General features: G+C 36.0%; 1 protein-coding gene across 1 annotated transcript in view; it reads left to right on the forward strand.

Moving 5' to 3' along the window:
* Positions 1-18,589, forward strand: part of NECAB1 (N-terminal EF-hand calcium binding protein 1) — a 236,118-nt gene that overhangs the window by 199,934 nt on the left and 17,595 nt on the right. The window contains exons 7-9 of the mRNA XM_044658187.1: positions 1,238-1,359; positions 8,840-8,916; positions 14,071-14,124. Of these exons, the coding sequence (XP_044514122.1) occupies positions 1,238-1,359; positions 8,840-8,916; positions 14,071-14,124 (253 nt within the window). The remainder of the gene's footprint in view (positions 1-1,237; positions 1,360-8,839; positions 8,917-14,070; positions 14,125-18,589) is intronic.

The following is an 18,589-nucleotide window of genomic DNA, read 5'->3' on the forward strand; positions in this document are numbered from 1 at the left end:
CTGTCCTCCTCTTCCTCAGTTTTCACATTTGTAAACTGGAAGACTTGAACCAAGATCCTTTAGGTCCCTTCCAACTCTAATCCCTAAGACATAAACATATTATTTTGTAATTATTCAGTTTTTATCTTCTATATCATGATCATCACATGTGTGTTACACACATGTATATATTTATAGACATGAATTCTTTGTTTCATAAGTTAACAAATAACATTGATATCAGTTTTTTCTTTATTTTTCAATAAAATCACTGAATCTTGCCTTTGGTCTACATGCAATTCCTTCTCCTTTCATGTCTTTGGAGGCCACTTAGGAAAAAAGCAATCCTTTCTCTACACTTCTTTTCCCTTGAGCAGACTGCAGTCAGAAAACACATTATTCATAAAGGATATTAACAAGGTAGGACATTAAACAGAAATAAATAAGAAGAGGTTTAATAAGGATAAAAAAAAACCCATCACTCTTGATAAAAAAAAAAATCAACTGCACAGGTACAAGATGGGGAAGGGTTGTTAGAGGGCAGCAGCTTGTCTGAATAAACCTTGCAGATTTGGTGATAGTACTGCAAGTCAACAATGAGTCAACAATGTGAAAGAGCAGTCAAAAACAACTAACCAAAATAAAACCAATATAATTTTGGTATGTAGTCATGGTATGGACTACAAGAGGCAAAGCTTCCAGTAATCTGGAAATGATTGTTCAAATGCCATTTGGAGCATTACGTTCTGAGTATCATAGTTGGAAAAGGAAATGATCATCTAGAGTCCATGAGGGCAGTCAGAATGGAAATGGCTTCCAATCCATAATTTATGAGAATTAAAGATTAGGGGGATGTTTGTCTTAGATAGAGGAAGACTAGATGAGGTCAGGAAAGCTATGTATAAGTATTTGAAATCCTGTCCTGTGGGAAGGGGATTAGAGTCCTTTTATTTGGTTCCAGAAGGAAGAATCAAGATCAATAAGTGCAAATCATAAAGAAGCAAATTCAGGTATCAAGTATGAAAAACCTTTATAACAACTAGGGGCACCCAAAAGTGAAATGGGAAATACAGGTTCTCAGCATAATGCTGAATAACCATTTTTCAAATATGTTATAGGTGAAATTGGGGAGGAGAACATGGTTATGCTGGAGGGATGAGTTGAACTAGAAGACCCCTCAGGTCACTTCAAATTCTAAAATTTTTTTATTCTATAAAATGTCAACATCAAGACTTACACTTTCTCTTTGTTGTTAAAGACAAGGTCCCACCAAACCGGAAGTCCTTTCGATTCCATGGCCTGGCAAACGGTCCAGTCGCAGAGTCCAGAGACACAGCAGCTTCTCTCCCAACAGCCCTCAGTTTCATATGTGTGGCCCAGGTAAAGTTGTTTTTTTTTTTTTTTTTTTTCAAATGAAGCTGAATAAGGCAATAAATACTGAGCATAGAGCTAGAATGTAATGGTGATCTCAGCCTTGTGTTTTGGGAGGATTCCTAGTAGCTACAGCTCTAAGGTGACTGTAAAGAGGGTATGGTTCTGCCAAGGATAATAAAAAGTACCTAAGGTCCTTTCAACAATAATTCAGCTGGAAAGAGGAGGGTGGGGCACCAGGGGGAGGGATGATGGTTAGCATTAAACTCATTACAATCTGTCCTTCTCTTCTTTGACATATGCACCTTAAGCCCTAGGAATGCATGCTGTCCCTTTGTGTTATTTTGAACTGTTTTAAACTGTTCCAACTATCCATTTTAGCCTGATTTTACCTGTATATGAAAAAGTATGGTCAGGAGTATACAAATATGAGGTCTCTGATACTACTTCTTTCTAAAGATGGAACTTTCAATTCTCCATTTGAGGCAAGAGGTTCTTGGTTTTCTGAATGACTGGGTTGAAGTTGTCTTTAAGCTTAGCATAGACCAAGTTGGAGGTTTTTAACCATTTTTGTGTCATGGATCCCTTTGGAATTCTGGTAATATATGGAGTCCTCAAAAATGTTTTTAAATCATAAAAAGAAATGCTAAATTTTAGGTAGAGGTCAGTAAAAATAAAGATATAACTTTTTTCCCTTCCAAGTTCACATATCCCCTGAAATCTATCTATGGCTCCCCTCTGAATGCCAGATTAATACCTTTATTCTAAGCTCTTAATTTTGAAAGTAGACATTCACTGCACCTCCCCAAATGTTTAACATCAATTGTCATTTGTTCCAATAAAGGGACGTAATTCTAATACATGGGAAGTTTATAACATCTAATATAATAACATCTATTATTTCAGAAGAGCAATAAAACAAATATAACTTTTTTATTGTTGCTCTCTTGATAATCAAATAGAAAACAGAAAATTAACTATTTTAAGGCATTCAACATGGCAGATTAAAATTTGTTTTCTGAATCAGTTTCCTTTTTCTTTGTGGCTATTAGGTGCAGTATTCTCCTTAACTTTTTCATCAGGAAATGTGGAGACTTGGGCAAGAGGTCCTATATGGAAAGTAGCCAGGCTGAGCTATGAATTACATACCAACCTGATTTTCTGGATCAAATGCCCTATATTGTAAAGACTTTTTCAGGAAGCCATGTTGGCTGAGCATGAGTGCCAGTTACTTGGTTGGAACACAGAATGAAGTGAGGGCACTTTAAGCTGGCATGAGACCAAAGTCAGTTGAGATCGGACTATAAAAGCAGGAGAAATCAATGCATCTTTCTCTCAATCTAGGGAGATTGGTGGGAGGAAAGGGTCATCTCAGAATTGTCTCATACCCAGGATTAAGTGCCTAAGCTGCTGTTAGGGAATTCTGTGTTTACCAGCATCCAACATCATTATTGCCAGCATAAAGCCAACTGGAAGATCACTATAAAACTATCTTTTAGTGGACTGAAGAAACCTTCAAGCTTTGAGGCTAGGCGTTTGGTCTAGCCAGGCAATTGGCCAAACAGGCTTCAAGATACCAGCTTTACAATCAACTTTATAGTTAGATAAAGGATTAGAGTTTTCCTTTAATCCCTCTTTCCTTCACAACTTCCCAAATCCTTTCCTTTACCTTAGCCACTACTATTAAATAGCTGTATTAAGAAAGCCAGCACTGAACTGGTTATTCTAAGAGTTCCAGCAAATTGTCAGTTAGAGATCCACCTGGTCTTTGGCGAAGACAGTTTCATAGTTAATGATCTTCTAAGCAAATCCATCTTAAAATGCAGTCAAGAGATTGAAATCAAGGATCGTCATTCCTTGGAGTTATTAACCAAGTAAATTACTAATTGAGGAAACAATCATTTCCTCATTAGTTAGGTGGGAACTAGGGAAAGCATTCGACTGGCCATTCATATCAGCAGATTCTATACAGTTTCCAGCAACAGCAAAGATCAGTGAAACTGCTGCCAAGCAAACCTATCTTGGTATCCGGATAGGAGGTTTCATTAAACCTCTGGGTTCCCACCTCCATCTGTAAGATTCCTGGGCTGTACAATAATCATCTACAGAGTTCCCGGTCAGGGAACCAGGATCATTACAATGTTCAAATCCCAGCCTTGCCATTCTTTTGGTCTGACCTCATGCAAACCAAGTGTCCTGTCTGGGCTTTAGCTCTTTTATGTGTAAAGTGAATGATAAAGACCAGATGATCTCTATGATCCTTTCAAACTCTAAAGGTGCTATTGTCAAATTTCTTTGCTCAAGAAAGCTTTTCTTGAAGTTTCTTCAATTTAGTTATAGCTCACCCTTCAACAAAAGCAATTATAATTAATATCACCTGGAAACCTCTATTATTTTCTGTCTGTACAAAGATAGGAACAGTCTGTTCTAAGGTGTGCAGGGGCAGGGGCAGCTGGGTGGCTCAGTGGATTGATAGCCATGCCTAGAGAAAGGAGTCCTAGATTCAAATCTGGCCACATTTCCTAGCTGTGTGACCCTGGGCAAGTCACTTAACCCCCATTGCCCACCCTTACCTCACTTCTGCCTTGGAACCAATACACAGTATTGAGTCTAAAATGGAATGAAATGGTTTTAAAAAATAGTTTCTACTGTGTATTTGGCAATAATAAGGATGATTGTACTTAACTCAGGCCATGCTTGGGACAAAGCTAGAAATCCACTTCTGGACTGTGATGTGGCTTGTCCTGCTTCATCACTATTGTAACTACTACCAGTGGAGTCACTGAGTTCTAAGAAAGACCAGGTAGTCGCCATGGCTCCACGATGATCAATGTTGTTTAGGCACATAGTAGGTGCTTAATAAATGCTTGTTGACTGATTGATTGATTGATGAGCTGGTGTTTGCCTCTAGATGAAAGGAAAATTACTTTGTGGATTGCAAAAAAAAAAGTAGTCTATATAAGTTTGTTCTATGGAATTTTAGGCTGATTAGATCTTAGAGTTGTAAGGAACTCCAATCCAACCCACAAATGACCAAGAATTCAACTACAATATTCCTAGCTATGTGACTCATAATAAGTGACTTAACCTTTCTCAAAGTCAGTTTTCTCATCTGTAAAATGAAAATGATAATAGCATCTACTTCACAGGGTTGTTCAGAGAACTGAATGAGTTAACATAAGAAAAACATTTAAACCTTAAAGCAATATACAAGCACTAACTATTATTATTCCCAACAAATTGCCATCAAGCCTCCTATTGAAAAATTCTGATAAAAAAGGAGCTCACCACTCTTGAAGGCACACAGCTCTAATTATAATTTTTTCATAAATTAAGTATAAATTTGCTTCTTCAGCTTCTACCCATTGTCCCTCATTCTACTCTGTGGGTAAAGCAAAACAAAATAGAATTATTTTTGTATTCAAAAGCTTAATTAACAATGAAAACCATAGCTATCATATGTATTATTTGATAATATTATTAAAATGATATACAATTTTATAAAATATCATATATTATGTANTCATGGATCCCTTTGGAATTCTGGTAATATATGGAGTCCTCAAAAATGTTTTTAAATCATAAAAAGAAATGCTAAATTTTAGGTAGAGGTCAGTAAAAATAAAGATATAACTTTTTTCCCTTCCAAGTTCACATATCCCCTGAAATCTATCTATGGGTCCCCTCTGAATGCCAGATTAATACCTTTATTCTAAGCTCTTAATTTTGAAAGTAGACATTCACTGCACCTCCCCAAATGTTTAACATCAATTGTCATTTGTTCCAATAAAGGGACGTAATTCTAATACATGGGAAGTTTATAACATCTAATATAATAACATCTATTATTTCAGAAGAGCAATAAAACAAATATAACTTTTTTATTGTTGCTCTCTTGATAATCAAATAGAAAACAGAAAATTAACTATTTTAAGGCATTCAACATGGCAGATTAAAATTTGTTTTCTGAATCAGTTTCCTTTTTCTTTGTGGCTATTAGGTGCAGTATTCTCCTTAACTTTTTCATCAGGAAATGTGGAGACTTGGGCAAGAGGTCCTATATGGAAAGTAGCCAGGCTGAGCTATGAATTACATACCAACCTGATTTTCTGGATCAAATGCCCTATATTGTAAAGACTTTTTCAGGAAGCCATGTTGGCTGAGCATGAGTGCCAGTTACTTGGTTGGAACACAGAATGAAGTGAGGGCACTTTAAGCTGGCATGAGACCAAAGTCAGTTGAGATGGGACTATAAAAGCAGGAGAAATCAATGCATCTTTCTCTCAATCTAGGGAGATTGGTGGGAGGAAAGGGTCATCTCAGAATTGTCTCATACCCAGGATTAAGTGCCTAAGCTGCTGTTAGGGAATTCTGTGTTTACCAGCATCCAACATCATTATTGCCAGCATAAAGCCAACTGGAAGATCACTATAAAACTATCTTTTAGTGGACTGAAGAAACCTTCAAGCTTTGAGGCTAGGCGTTTGGTCTAGCCAGGCAATTGGCCAAACAGGCTTCAAGATACCAGCTTTACAATCAACTTTATAGTTAGATAAAGGATTAGAGTTTTCCTTTAATCCCTCTTTCCTTCACAACTTCCCAAATCCTTTCCTTTACCTTAGCCACTACTATTAAATAGCTGTATTAAGAAAGCCAGCACTGAACTGGTTATTCTAAGAGTTCCAGCAAATTGTCAGTTAGAGATCCACCTGGTCTTTGGCGAAGACAGTTTCATAGTTAATGATCTTCTAAGCAAATCCATCTTAAAATGCAGTCAAGAGATTGAAATCAAGGATCGTCATTCCTTGGAGTTATTAACCAAGTAAATTACTAATTGAGGAAACAATCATTTCCTCATTAGTTAGGTGGGAACTAGGGAAAGCATTCGACTGGCCATTCATATCAGCAGATTCTATACAGTTTCCAGCAACAGCAAAGATCAGTGAAACTGCTGCCAAGCAAACCTATCTTGGTATCCGGATAGGAGGTTTCATTAAACCTCTGGGTTCCCGCCTCCATCTGTAAGATTCCTGGGCTGTACAATAATCATCTACAGAGTTCCGGGTCAGGGAACCAGGATCATTACAATGTTCAAATCCCAGCCTTGCCATTCTTTTGGTCTGACCTCATGCAAACCAAGTGTCCTGTCTGGGCTTTAGCTCTTTTATGTGTAAAGTGAATGATAAAGACCAGATGATCTCTATGATCCTTTCAAACTCTAAAGGTGCTATTGTCAAATTTCTTTGCTCAAGAAAGCTTTTCTTGAAGTTTCTTCAATTTAGTTATAGCTCACCCTTCAACAAAAGCAATTATAATTAATATCACCTGGAAACCTCTATTATTTTCTGTCTGTACAAAGATAGGAACAGTCTGTTCTAAGGTGTGCAGGGGCAGGGGCAGCTGGGTGGCTCAGTGGATTGATAGCCATGCCTAGAGAAAGGAGTCCTAGATTCAAATCTGGCCACATTTCCTAGCTGTGTGACCCTGGGCAAGTCACTTAACCCCCATTGCCCACCCTTACCTCACTTCTGCCTTGGAACCAATACACAGTATTGAGTCTAAAATGGAATGAAATGGTTTTAAAAAATAGTTTCTACTGTGTATTTGGCAATAATAAGGATGATTGTACTTAACTCAGGCCATGCTTGGGACAAAGCTAGAAATCCACTTCTGGACTGTGATGTGGCTTGTCCTGCTTCATCACTATTGTAACTACTACCAGTGGAGTCACTGAGTTCTAAGAAAGACCAGGTAGTCGCCATGGCTCCACGATGATCAATGTTGTTTAGGCACATAGTAGGTGCTTAATAAATGCTTGTTGACTGATTGATTGATTGATGAGCTGGTGTTTGCCTCTAGATGAAAGGAAAATTACTTTGTGGATTGCAAAAAAAAAAGTAGTCTATATAAGTTTGTTCTATGGAATTTTAGGCTGATTAGATCTTAGAGTTGTAAGGAACTCCAATCCAACCCACAAATGACCAAGAATTCAACTACAATATTCCTAGCTATGTGACTCATAATAAGTGACTTAACCTTTCTCAAAGTCAGTTTTCTCATCTGTAAAATGAAAATGATAATAGCATCTACTTCACAGGGTTGTTCAGAGAACTGAATGAGTTAACATAAGAAAAACATTTAAACCTTAAAGCAATATACAAGCACTAACTATTATTATTCCCAACAAATTGCCATCAAGCCTCCTATTGAAAAATTCTGATAAAAAAGGAGCTCACCACTCTTGAAGGCACACAGCTCTAATTATAATTTTTTCATAAATTAAGTATAAATTTGCTTCTTCAGCTTCTACCCATTGTCCCTCATTCTACTCTGTGGGTAAAGCAAAACAAAATAGAATTATTTTTGTATTCAAAAGCTTAATTAACAATGAAAACCATAGCTATCATATGTATTATTTGATAATATTATTAAAATGATATACAATTTTATAAAATATCATATATTATGTATATAATCTATATAGTTTATATAAGGATTATCTCATTTTATTCTATAAATGCTATAGTCCAGTTTTATAAATGAAGAAACTGATATTCAGAGGAGTTAAACACTAAAAAGCCAAACACATCTATTGATACAAAATTATAATTTTCCTTTAAAATTAAAATTTTCAAAAATTAAAAAAAAAGAAAAAATTTCATCCCATCTCTTTTTTCTTTGCCTTGTGAATTTTTTAAAAATGTTCCATGGCAATTAATCCAGTTTATTCCTTCAAGGTATTCTTAAATTCCAGTCTTTCTATTAAGAAATATGTCCAGAGTCACAGTTAGTGAGCATCTGAGACAGAATTTCTTGACAATCTAGTTCTCTATCCCCTTTACATACTCCTATTTAAAATGATGATTATTATGTCTCTTCAAGTCATTCTCAGTTCCTTCAACTTGTCCTTGCCTAGGCTTGGTAACCTGGTTCATCACCATGTTGCTCTTTCTTTCCCTTTGAAAAACTCAAAGCCAATATAATCAGCACTGAAGAAAAACATCTCTGAAATTATCCCCAATGGAAAAACATGCCCAGGAGAATTAATAACTCAGCAAGCATATGCACCTCGTATTCTAATTACACATGGACAAGTATGTTAACTTAGGGCAAATAGCTGACACAGTGGATAGAACTCTGGGTATGAAGTCAAGAAGACCTGAGTTTAAATCCAGTGTCAGACACGTGTTAGTTGTGTGACCCTGGGCAAGCCACTTAACCCTATTTGCCTCAGTTTCCTCATCTGTCAAATGAGCTGTAGAAGAAAATGTCAGCCCCCTCTAGTATCTTTGCCAAGAAAATCCCAAATGAGGTCACAAAAGTCGGACATGACAAATGACTAAACAATAACAAAAAGTGAGTTAACTTAATGAGATACTCTGGGTTCTCCCTTCAAGATAAAAGAAAGATTCTCAGCTCTTTCAGTATTGCTCCTCTGCTTGAAGTTTAGATGTATAGCAAACTGTCATCATGATTTATCTTTCCCAAGGTCTGTTAGAGGAAGACAACCAATGGATGACCCAGATAAACAGACTTCAGAAGCTAATTGATCGTCTGGAAAAGAAGGTGATCACTTCATTTTATATGTCCCCCTTTTCTTTGTGTAAGTTTTCTGCCCTGAGTGCTCATCTTTGCCCTGTAGCCACCAGAAATTTCGTGATAACTGGAAAAGCAGTCCACCGAGGTAGGATGGCCTACTGATTTATTTAAGGATGCTTAAGATGTGTGCATACATGTATTTATTAAAAATAAGTATTTTCAATGTTGTTTTGGGAGTCAAAGAAAACCAGCTTACTGCCTAAGGTTCTATTTCATAATTTGTCAGTCAATGACAATAGTAATGATGATGATGATAATGATGATATAAGTAATATTTACATATCACTTAAAAGCTTACAAAACATTTTAAATGTTATTGCAATTAATCCTTAATATCTTTCTTTCTACTTGTATTTGTACTTCCAGCATGTAGCACATGGTAAATGCACAATAAATGCTATTTTTCTATCCTCAAAACAATCTGGAATATAAGCTTATTATTACTGTCATTTGACAGTGAGGAAACTGACAGTGAGGAAAATGAATGATTTGCCAGAGACAAGAGGGGCATTGGATAGGCAGGCTTCAAACAGATAGAGCTATGCTGTTCCCTACTATAATGCAGATAACAGCTCATCCATGCCTACAGATCCTGTACCTTCCATAACTTTGCCATAGTGGTTTTGCCCAATATGCTGAGGGCTCTCTTTGCTTTCTCTTGACATCATGAAAATACCAATGAAGCACATGGGCCGTCCAACAGTTTTATCTTGCTCTTTCCATAAGAGCATTTCCATTTCTTTAATGACACCCTTTATTTTAATTCTGTCTTTAAGTTATTATTTGTTACAGCCTGATCACATCCACCATATACTTTTCCATTGCCCTCTGAGTGATATGAATTTTGAATTCTTAGAAGATTATAGTTTTCTATTGCTTAACCATATTCCAATGGTAAAACGTCAGTATAAAATTATGTCCATTTGTATGTTTGTCCATGATATATGTGTGTTTGTACATGCACATATATGTTGAAGACATACAGGTGCACATGTGTGTGCACCTATAGATGGATAGATGAGCTTTATGGGTAGCCAATGTAACTGCATGCCATGATCTAAACAGTACACATTTTTCTTCCAGTTTATTATCTTGAGTGGATATTATGCTAAGTGAATCCTGAATTGGAAAAGAAAGTTTTAGGCAAAACTCGTGGGTCATTCTGGATCTTGTCCTGAAGGCTCTGAAATAATCCCAGGCTTGACAAAAAAAGAACTATGTCATCCACAAACAAGACATTTGGAAGACTTTACCTTCTTTGGGAAATTTTCTCTTCAATATGACATTATATTAAGTTGTTTAACATGTGATTTTTTTTAAGTATATGATTTACTAGAGTAAATACTTTCTAGTTATAAACATGTTGAGGATATGTTTTTTTAAAGGTCTTAACTGTTATCAGAATTATATCATGTGATTCCAGGTAAATACTAGGATATTTCAATTATTCAATCAAAATAAATCCCTATAAACCAAAATATACAATATGTGGTTATGCTAGCTTTCCTCAATAAGTTTCAATAGCAAGAAGAATCTCATAAATAAATTGCATTTGTATACAAAGCAATAGGGAAAGAGATAAAAATGTGTTTGGTGTATGGTCTGTGCCTTTAATGAGCTTAGATAAGACACAATGGCATAAAAAGCTATTCACCTTGGGACTAAAAGGTAATGGAAGCAGAATGGGTTATACATTTTGTAGCCCGGAGAATGTAGGAATTTTGTTTTGCTTGACTATGCATAAGGATCCTTTAAAAGGGCTTAAGTTTGATCAGTCCAGAGGAAGATGAACGTAAAAGTTCAGAAGCCAAAAAGGAAATTAAATAGACAAATCTGACTGGCCTGGTGGATTAATTTTCAAGGAGTAGTTAGTGGTGAAGAAGACTGAGGCTAGAATATGAAGAACCAGGTGCTGAAGAGCTACTAAATATTTTTCAGCAAAACAGTAACATAACCCTCTGAAAGTTAACCTGGTAGCAGTATTCAGGCCAGACTGATGGGTGAAAGACTCCATCAAAGACTGTTAAATAATCTGAGAGTGAACTGATAAGAGTTCTCAGGTTACATCACAGCCTTGAGAATAGAAAGGAAAGGTCACATTTTAAAGAAATGAGCAATGGAAAATAGTGTTTGACTAGATATGGAGACAAAGGAATAGGAAGAATCAAATATGAATCTAAGATAAGTAATTAGGAGTTTGGTGTTATTAATCTTAGAAATTGTCAATACAAAAGAGGTAGATGATTTGGGAGGAAAGATGATAATTTCATATGAGTTTGGGGTAACAGCAGGATATCCAAATGGATATATTCTATAAGCAGTCAGATATATAACATAGGAGCTCAGAAGAGAGGTTAGGACTAGAGACACACATTGAAGTTACAACTAAATAAGGCTACAAGTTGAAACTATGAGAATAAATAGGATTTTTGAGGAAGAGAGTTTTGAAAAAGTAGAGCAAAGTCTGAGGAGTGAGCCTTGGGAAATTGTCAGTTAGCATATCTGCTATTAAAAAGTATGCCATAAAGTATTCACCCTCATCTACTCTTCACATGTTGAAATCATTCATCTCAGCCTAGAGCAAGTGATTAAACCACAAATCACCACTAATCATTTGTCCACTCTCCATGTCTAATTAAGAATATTCTAACAAATTATGGCTTTGGGAATTGTTTTCCGGTATTTTAGAAGACTTAGACATTCAGAACTCCAGAACCATATTTCATCTCCCATTTCTGACCAGGATAAAACTATAACATAATATAACAAAACAAAACATTTTCATGCCTTTTAGGAACATCAATATCTCTGCAAACTTGCCTTTGTTTTTGGTGCCTAATAACAATAACATACTTGTTTTAAGAAAAATTTCTCTGATTTAGATAACCTTTTTTTCTTGTAATGTTTTAATTCTTTAAATCATTTGATAATATTGTCATGTATTTCACATTTTTGCTTTCTTTTTCCTTCATTCTTTTATAAAAATTTTACTTTGAGAAATATGCCCAGTAAATGTGCAGAAAGTAGAATAGGTAGTAGTTTCTACCATGGGTCTTTTGCTGTGTGGGTCTCAGTATGAGCTGTTTCTTGGAATGAATCAATAAGTCAGTATTATATGTTTGGATTTCTGCTTAACCTTATTTTGTCCCGCACAAAACCAGGCTCTTCTACCAGATTTTCCAACAGTGAATGAGAGTTATGTTATGGTAGTTCAGGGATACAGCTTTTCCCTCACCATTAAGCATTTGTGCTGGTTTTTGCATCTCAAGGCTATGGACTGACACCACACACAGATGAGTAAAATGAACCTTTCCAAACTTACTCTCTGCAATGCAAGTGTTTGCATCAATCATTTCTCATTTTTATCTTACTCATCTCCAATCAGAGGCAGGAGGCACTAGGTGTGTTGTGAAGGTATTCCTACTTATGCACATATTGGACTACATGATCATGGAGAACCCTTTCAACTCTGAGATTCTGTGAAGATACAATTTGCAAACCAATCGAGTCTTCAGAGGTCAAATGATCATCTGAGTTACATATAACAATTGGCCCAGAACTGAAGTCTTAAGTTTACATGGACTAGCTTCACTCATGAGCAGCTTCCTTTGTCTCACTGGCTCAGTTGATTCCACAGTTTGGCTAAGCTGGATCAGAGTGAAATACAGGATTTGCTATGATGTATATGTGATCTTACTGAGATGGATTCTTCTTCATGCCACACAGATTATGATTCATTTTTGTCTTCTTATTCCATATAAAACTCCCATATCTATCTTCCCATGTATACACAAATAGGAATCTACTGATGTGATGGGCATCTTTTTCAAGCTGTCTCAACATCATATAGATGCCGATGGACTTCACAGATCATTCAGTACTTATCACTCACTCTCTATATGTCCATTCTCTCTCTATAACTACTCCCCCCAATTATATATTTCTTTGATGACATTCTTCATTTGAAAGGTGTCACAGCCTACTCTTACTTACTATGTACCTTTCCACTGTCCATTGGGAGACCTTTAAGATCCATTCTTGTGGTATATATCATTATATATATATATATGTATATATACACAATATTGACCATGACTTGTAGCTACATACTATTACTAGAAGAATATGGCTATTTAAAAGAGGACTTGGGGGGCAGCTGGGTAGCTCAGTGGAGTGAGAGTCAGGCCTAGAGACAGGAGGTCCTAGGTTCAAACCCGGCCTCAGCTGTGTGACCCTGGGCAAGTCACTTGACCCCCATTGCCCGTCCTTACCAATCTTCCACCTATGAGACAATACACCAAAGTACAAGGGTTAAAAAAAAAAAACTTAAAAGAGGACTTGGTTTCAGGAAGTAGCTTGGGGTCATCAAAAGAACTGTACTATTTCCAAAGGACATCTAGGTCACTCTCCTATTAATTTTTAAGTCCAACTCATCATTCATTCATGTTCATGGGATGGTTGTTAGACCCCAGGCCCTTGACCTACTTATAATTGAAACTTTTATATGTTGGTGGGACTTGTCTGAGTTTGTGCCTGGCTAATATAGCCTCTAAAAACCCAAGGTCCATGCCATGATGAGGCATTAGATTAAACCTCTGGTGGAGAAATGTCTTCTTTCTTATCCCAACAGTCTAATATCAGTATTCTTTATACATACTGAGATTATAAGATTCCTGTTTCATGGAACATTTATTGAATACCTTGTATGTGTGATGCACCGGTCTAAGCATTGATGAAACAAAGATGAAAATTTTTACATAGTTCCCTGCCCTCATGGAGCTTATAATTTAGCAAAGAGATACATATACTTAGTTATATCTGATGCAATTTAAAGGTGATAAATGCAAAGGAAAGGATAAACAAAGAAAGATGAGAGGCTGGGGAATCAGGGAGGACTTCATAGAGAAGATGGTACCTGAGGTGATGAACAAAGGAAGGGAAACTGGAAAGAATTAATTCTAGTTGCAGAAAAATAAAAGATGTCAAGACGAAATCAGGAAACAAATATTAGCATAAACCATCCCAACCGCCAAAAAAGATTTTTCAAATGTATAATCCTGTCCTTTTACTTAACTGCTAATACTCTGTGTTTTCTTGTTTTTCCTGCCTCCTAACCATAAGGACATAAAGCTTGAGCCTCTGGAGGAAGAAATTTTTGAAGGAAACACTAAATCAGTAAGTACATTCCCATTCAAAAAATATCACAAACATTTACTTTGCATGCATGACTTAACTCATTCCCCTGACCTTGTTTGTCTCAGTATAAAACAATATTGGAAGAATGTATGAGCTATGAATCTGAAATTGGCTTCTTCTCTGTTGTTCCCCCATTACTAGCACCATGGACCCAATTCTCCCCCTATATCTCCATCCTGATTCTTTCCATCTTTTCAAGCAAACATTCTTAACCTGAGGCCCATGAAATTATTTGACCAATATTTTGGTAACTGTATTTTAATGTATTGGGATTATTCTAATTTTATGTATTTTATTTTATACATTTAAAAACATTTTTCTATGACTGCCATTTTGTGCTATAACATAAAAAGGTAAAGAATCCTCATTTTAAAAACTTTTTCTTTCCTTTTTTTTTAAACCCTTACCTTCTCTCTTAGAATCAACATTCAGTGTTGGTTTCAAGGTAGGAGAGCAGAAAGGCCCAGGCAATTGCAGTTAAGTGACTTGCCCAGGATCACATAATGAAAAAATGTCTAAAACTATATTTGAACTCAGGACTTCCCATCTCCAGACTTGGTTCTCTATTCATTGAATCACCTAGCTGCCCTAAAGACTATTTTTCTATCTGAGTATTTCTCTAGGTTATTCCAGGCTTAATTCCTTTTTGGCGTCTGCTTTTCTTTCTTTTGATTTCATAGCTTCTCTTGGTCACCATAAGGGCTAACTAACCAATCATTTAATCAATAAGAAGTTACTAAATATCTGCTATATGCCAGGTACTGTACTAGGTACTAGGAATTCAAATTCAAAAAGTGAAACAGGCCCTATGCTCAAGGAATTTACATTCTACTTTACACACACACACACACACACACACACACACACACACACACACATACACATACACATACACATACACACACACACACATACTCTAAGTATAGCAGGTCTTCAAGAATCCACTTACAGAATGAAACTGATCTTTCTCCTACTGGTCATTCATACTAAATGTCATGTTCTTAGCAGCTACTTTCTCCAAACATTACTTTCAGGCCCATGATCCCTCTTGTGAAACAAAAAAGGGTTCATCAGATCAAGATGCCCTTTAAATAGCTATATAAATAGCAAAAAGTACCTTTTAAAAGCTCAAATAGACTGAGCTATGTATGTGTTCCAGAGCCCAGAAAATTTTGAAAATACAAAGAAGCATAAATTCCAGATGATTTGTTTTTTTGTAATACTATAAGGACTTGGTGTGGTATTACTGCATCTAGAAGTCTGGAGAAAGCCAAGTATTAATAATGATAAGAGCAAAGGCAGAACACCTTAAATGCATTTTTTAATCTTTTTTTTTTAAAACATTTCCAGGATGGAAATTACCTTGTCAACAAAAATCCCATTCTGTTGTTTCACTGTGGTGTGGAGGAATAATTGGGTTCTCAAAGTCAATGTCAGTGGAATAGAAACTCTCGAAGTTTATACCAAGCTAGAAAGGCTTCAAATGTAGAACCCAGGATAGGCTTCATTTGGCATTCAAAGACTAAACACAGAGATGCTTGTTACCAGCCGACTGGCCACCACCAAGTAATGGTAACCTATCAAACATAATAAAAAAAAGAAAATGGCTCTCAGTTCTGCATGGCTCCCTTCCATCTCTGATGATGGTGTAGCAGAGGAGATAGAAAAGGCACCTAAAGATATCACTAAGTTGGGTTTTTTTTTTTTTATCATAGACAAATACTTTTACTAATTCACTAAATGTGACGTCTTTACAACAAACAAGCAAAAACTACGATGGGCTAAACAATGCCATGTACCTGTGGGATCTCAGAAAAGAAAAAAAAAACATTCCCAGGGACTCCAAATGAAGCTTACCATTGCATACTCACATAGCAACTATCTTTTCTTAATAAGCATATACTTTTAACCTTTTAGCATACAGAGGTAGGCATGCATACACACACACACACACACACACACAATCCTTTTTAGGCTTAAGGCTATGGAACACAAAATATTTTCTTATTTTTTGCATGTACTGATTGGTTTTGCTGATTTCTTTCTATTTTCCTTTTGAAAAAACTCATAGTAATCTCTCTGGAAAGAAGAGATGAAAGACAGAAGAGTAAATTTAACTGATGTAAAAGCACCAATAAAAGATTTTTCTTTTGAGAGGTTGCCAGTATGTAATAATATTAGTGTGTATAAAAACATGCTTCCAGTTTGGTGGCTCTCAGGACCAGAGAATTTTTGCTTCCTTCATCACCTCATTGCTCTAACAAGTACTTGGAGATATAACTAAAAATTTCATGGCAGACATCCCTGGAGTATTCTAATAATTCTTTTGTTGCCAAGTCCCCCTGAGAAGAGTATTTTTTTGCAAATTGCCAAAATGGCCAATATGCTCTTTAGATCCTTTGTGGCACAATCCTCATTTTCATGACAGGAACTCATCATCCTCAAGCTTTGAACTTCATAACAACCAATCAATAAACATTTAGTAAGCCCCTACTATGTGCCAGGATTAAAATAAATGCTGGGGACACAAAAAGAGATAAAAGATAGCTCCTGCCCTCAAGGACCTCACAATGTAATTAGAGAGAAAACATGCAAATAAACTGTATACAAAATAGGAAATAATTAATAGAGGTAAAGTGCTAAAATTAAGAGGAGTTGGAAAGGCTTCCTGAAAAAGATAGAATTTTAATTGGGACTCAAAAGAAGTCAGAGAGGACATTACGCAGGTATGAGGAAGGAGACCATTTCAGGTATGGGGGACAGCCAGAGAACTTGCCAAGAGCTGAAAGATCAAGTGCATCGTTGGAGGAATAGCCAAGAAGCCAGTGTCACTATTTTGAAGAGTACATGTTGGAAGTAAGGTGTAAGAAGACTGGAAAGGTAAGAGGAGGCTAGGATATGAAGGGCTTTAAACATAGCAGCTGATGAACATAAGAAATGACCTAGTATGTGGAAAGAGATTTGAGGGACTTGGAGATGGAGCATTTTAGTTCAAGTACCAACCCTGCCACTCAATCCAGATTAAAAGAAAAAAAAAAGAAATCAGGCAATTTCTCTGATAACCACCAATTGTACAGCCAGTTCAAAGTAGGAACCAAAATGGGAGCTCACAGAGTAAATTGTGAGATTTTATATCATTGAGATTCCAAAAAGATGGTTCATTAATTCAAAAAATGATTATAAGTTATATTTAAATGTTAAATAAAATTTTAATATACAACACACAAATCTATTTTAATATATAAATAAATTTATTAAAGATATATAGAAATATATTTATGTAAATATATTTTATTATATATGAACATATTATATCATTATATATAAATATAATATGTAATTCCTAAGTATGTAGTTCCCTGGAAAGTAACCAAAAGCATTTGGGGTAAATAAAATGACATTCTATAAATATGAATGGTACCACAGAAATAATTAAATATAGAGAAATTTTAATGACATTCTAGAAAGAAGTATTGCTTGACAATATCCTGACAACTTTAAGAGCTACTTCTCTTTTAATGAATTTATTTAATATGGGACCCATATAATAATAGGTAACACAAATAGTGCTTAAGGTTTGCAAAATGCTATACATATATCACTGGTTCAAAGTGTACATGTTGGAAGTAAGGCACAAGAAGCCTGGAAAGGTAGGAGGGGGCTAGGTTATGAAGAACTTCTCCTCACAACATGCCTGGAAGGTAGGTGCTATTATTATGCTCATTTTACAGATGAAGAAATTGAGACTTAATGGGGTTGAGTGACTTGTTCTAGGTTACTGTAGGACCTGAAGTAATATTCTTCCTGACACCAAGCCCAATACTCTTACTCACTCTATCACTTTGCTGTCTAATCTAATGCAATGCTACCTTACATAGGGTCTATTATTATGAGGTAGCTGCTGTATAAGTCAGCATTATTAATAATGTGGAAAAGAGCCATGAGACTTTTCTGATTCAGAAAATTCCGGAAGTATGCAGCAAGCCTTAACAAAAATCTCCAAATTCCCAAATAACCGAAAGGGAGAGGGAAGCTGTTTTACAAATGATAAAGTGAAGAGCCCTGATCCTCACTCTTGGTGAATGATTTGGTGAATGATTCAAATTTGGAGACAAAATGCATGAGGAAAACTGGCTTTACAGTGTCTTAAAAGTCTTAGTGCAGGGGCAGCTGGGTAGCTCAGTGGAGTGAGAGTCAGGCCTAGAGACGGGAGGTCCTAGGTTCAAATCCGGCCTCAGCCACTTCCCAGCTGTGTGACCCTGGGCAAGTCACTTGACCCCCATTGCCCACCCTTACCACTCTTCCACCTATGAGACAATACACCAAAGTTTAAGGGTTTAAAAAAAAAAGTCTTAGTGCAGTGCTAAGTTAGCAAAATTTAACCTAAGCTTTGGGGTATTCTGTATCTAAGTAAAAAAATTTATATATATACATATATATATAT

The sequence above is a fragment of the Gracilinanus agilis genome, chromosome 1 (assembly GCF_016433145.1).
Source record: "Gracilinanus agilis isolate LMUSP501 chromosome 1, AgileGrace, whole genome shotgun sequence".
Lineage (NCBI taxonomy): Eukaryota > Metazoa > Chordata > Mammalia > Didelphimorphia > Didelphidae > Gracilinanus > Gracilinanus agilis.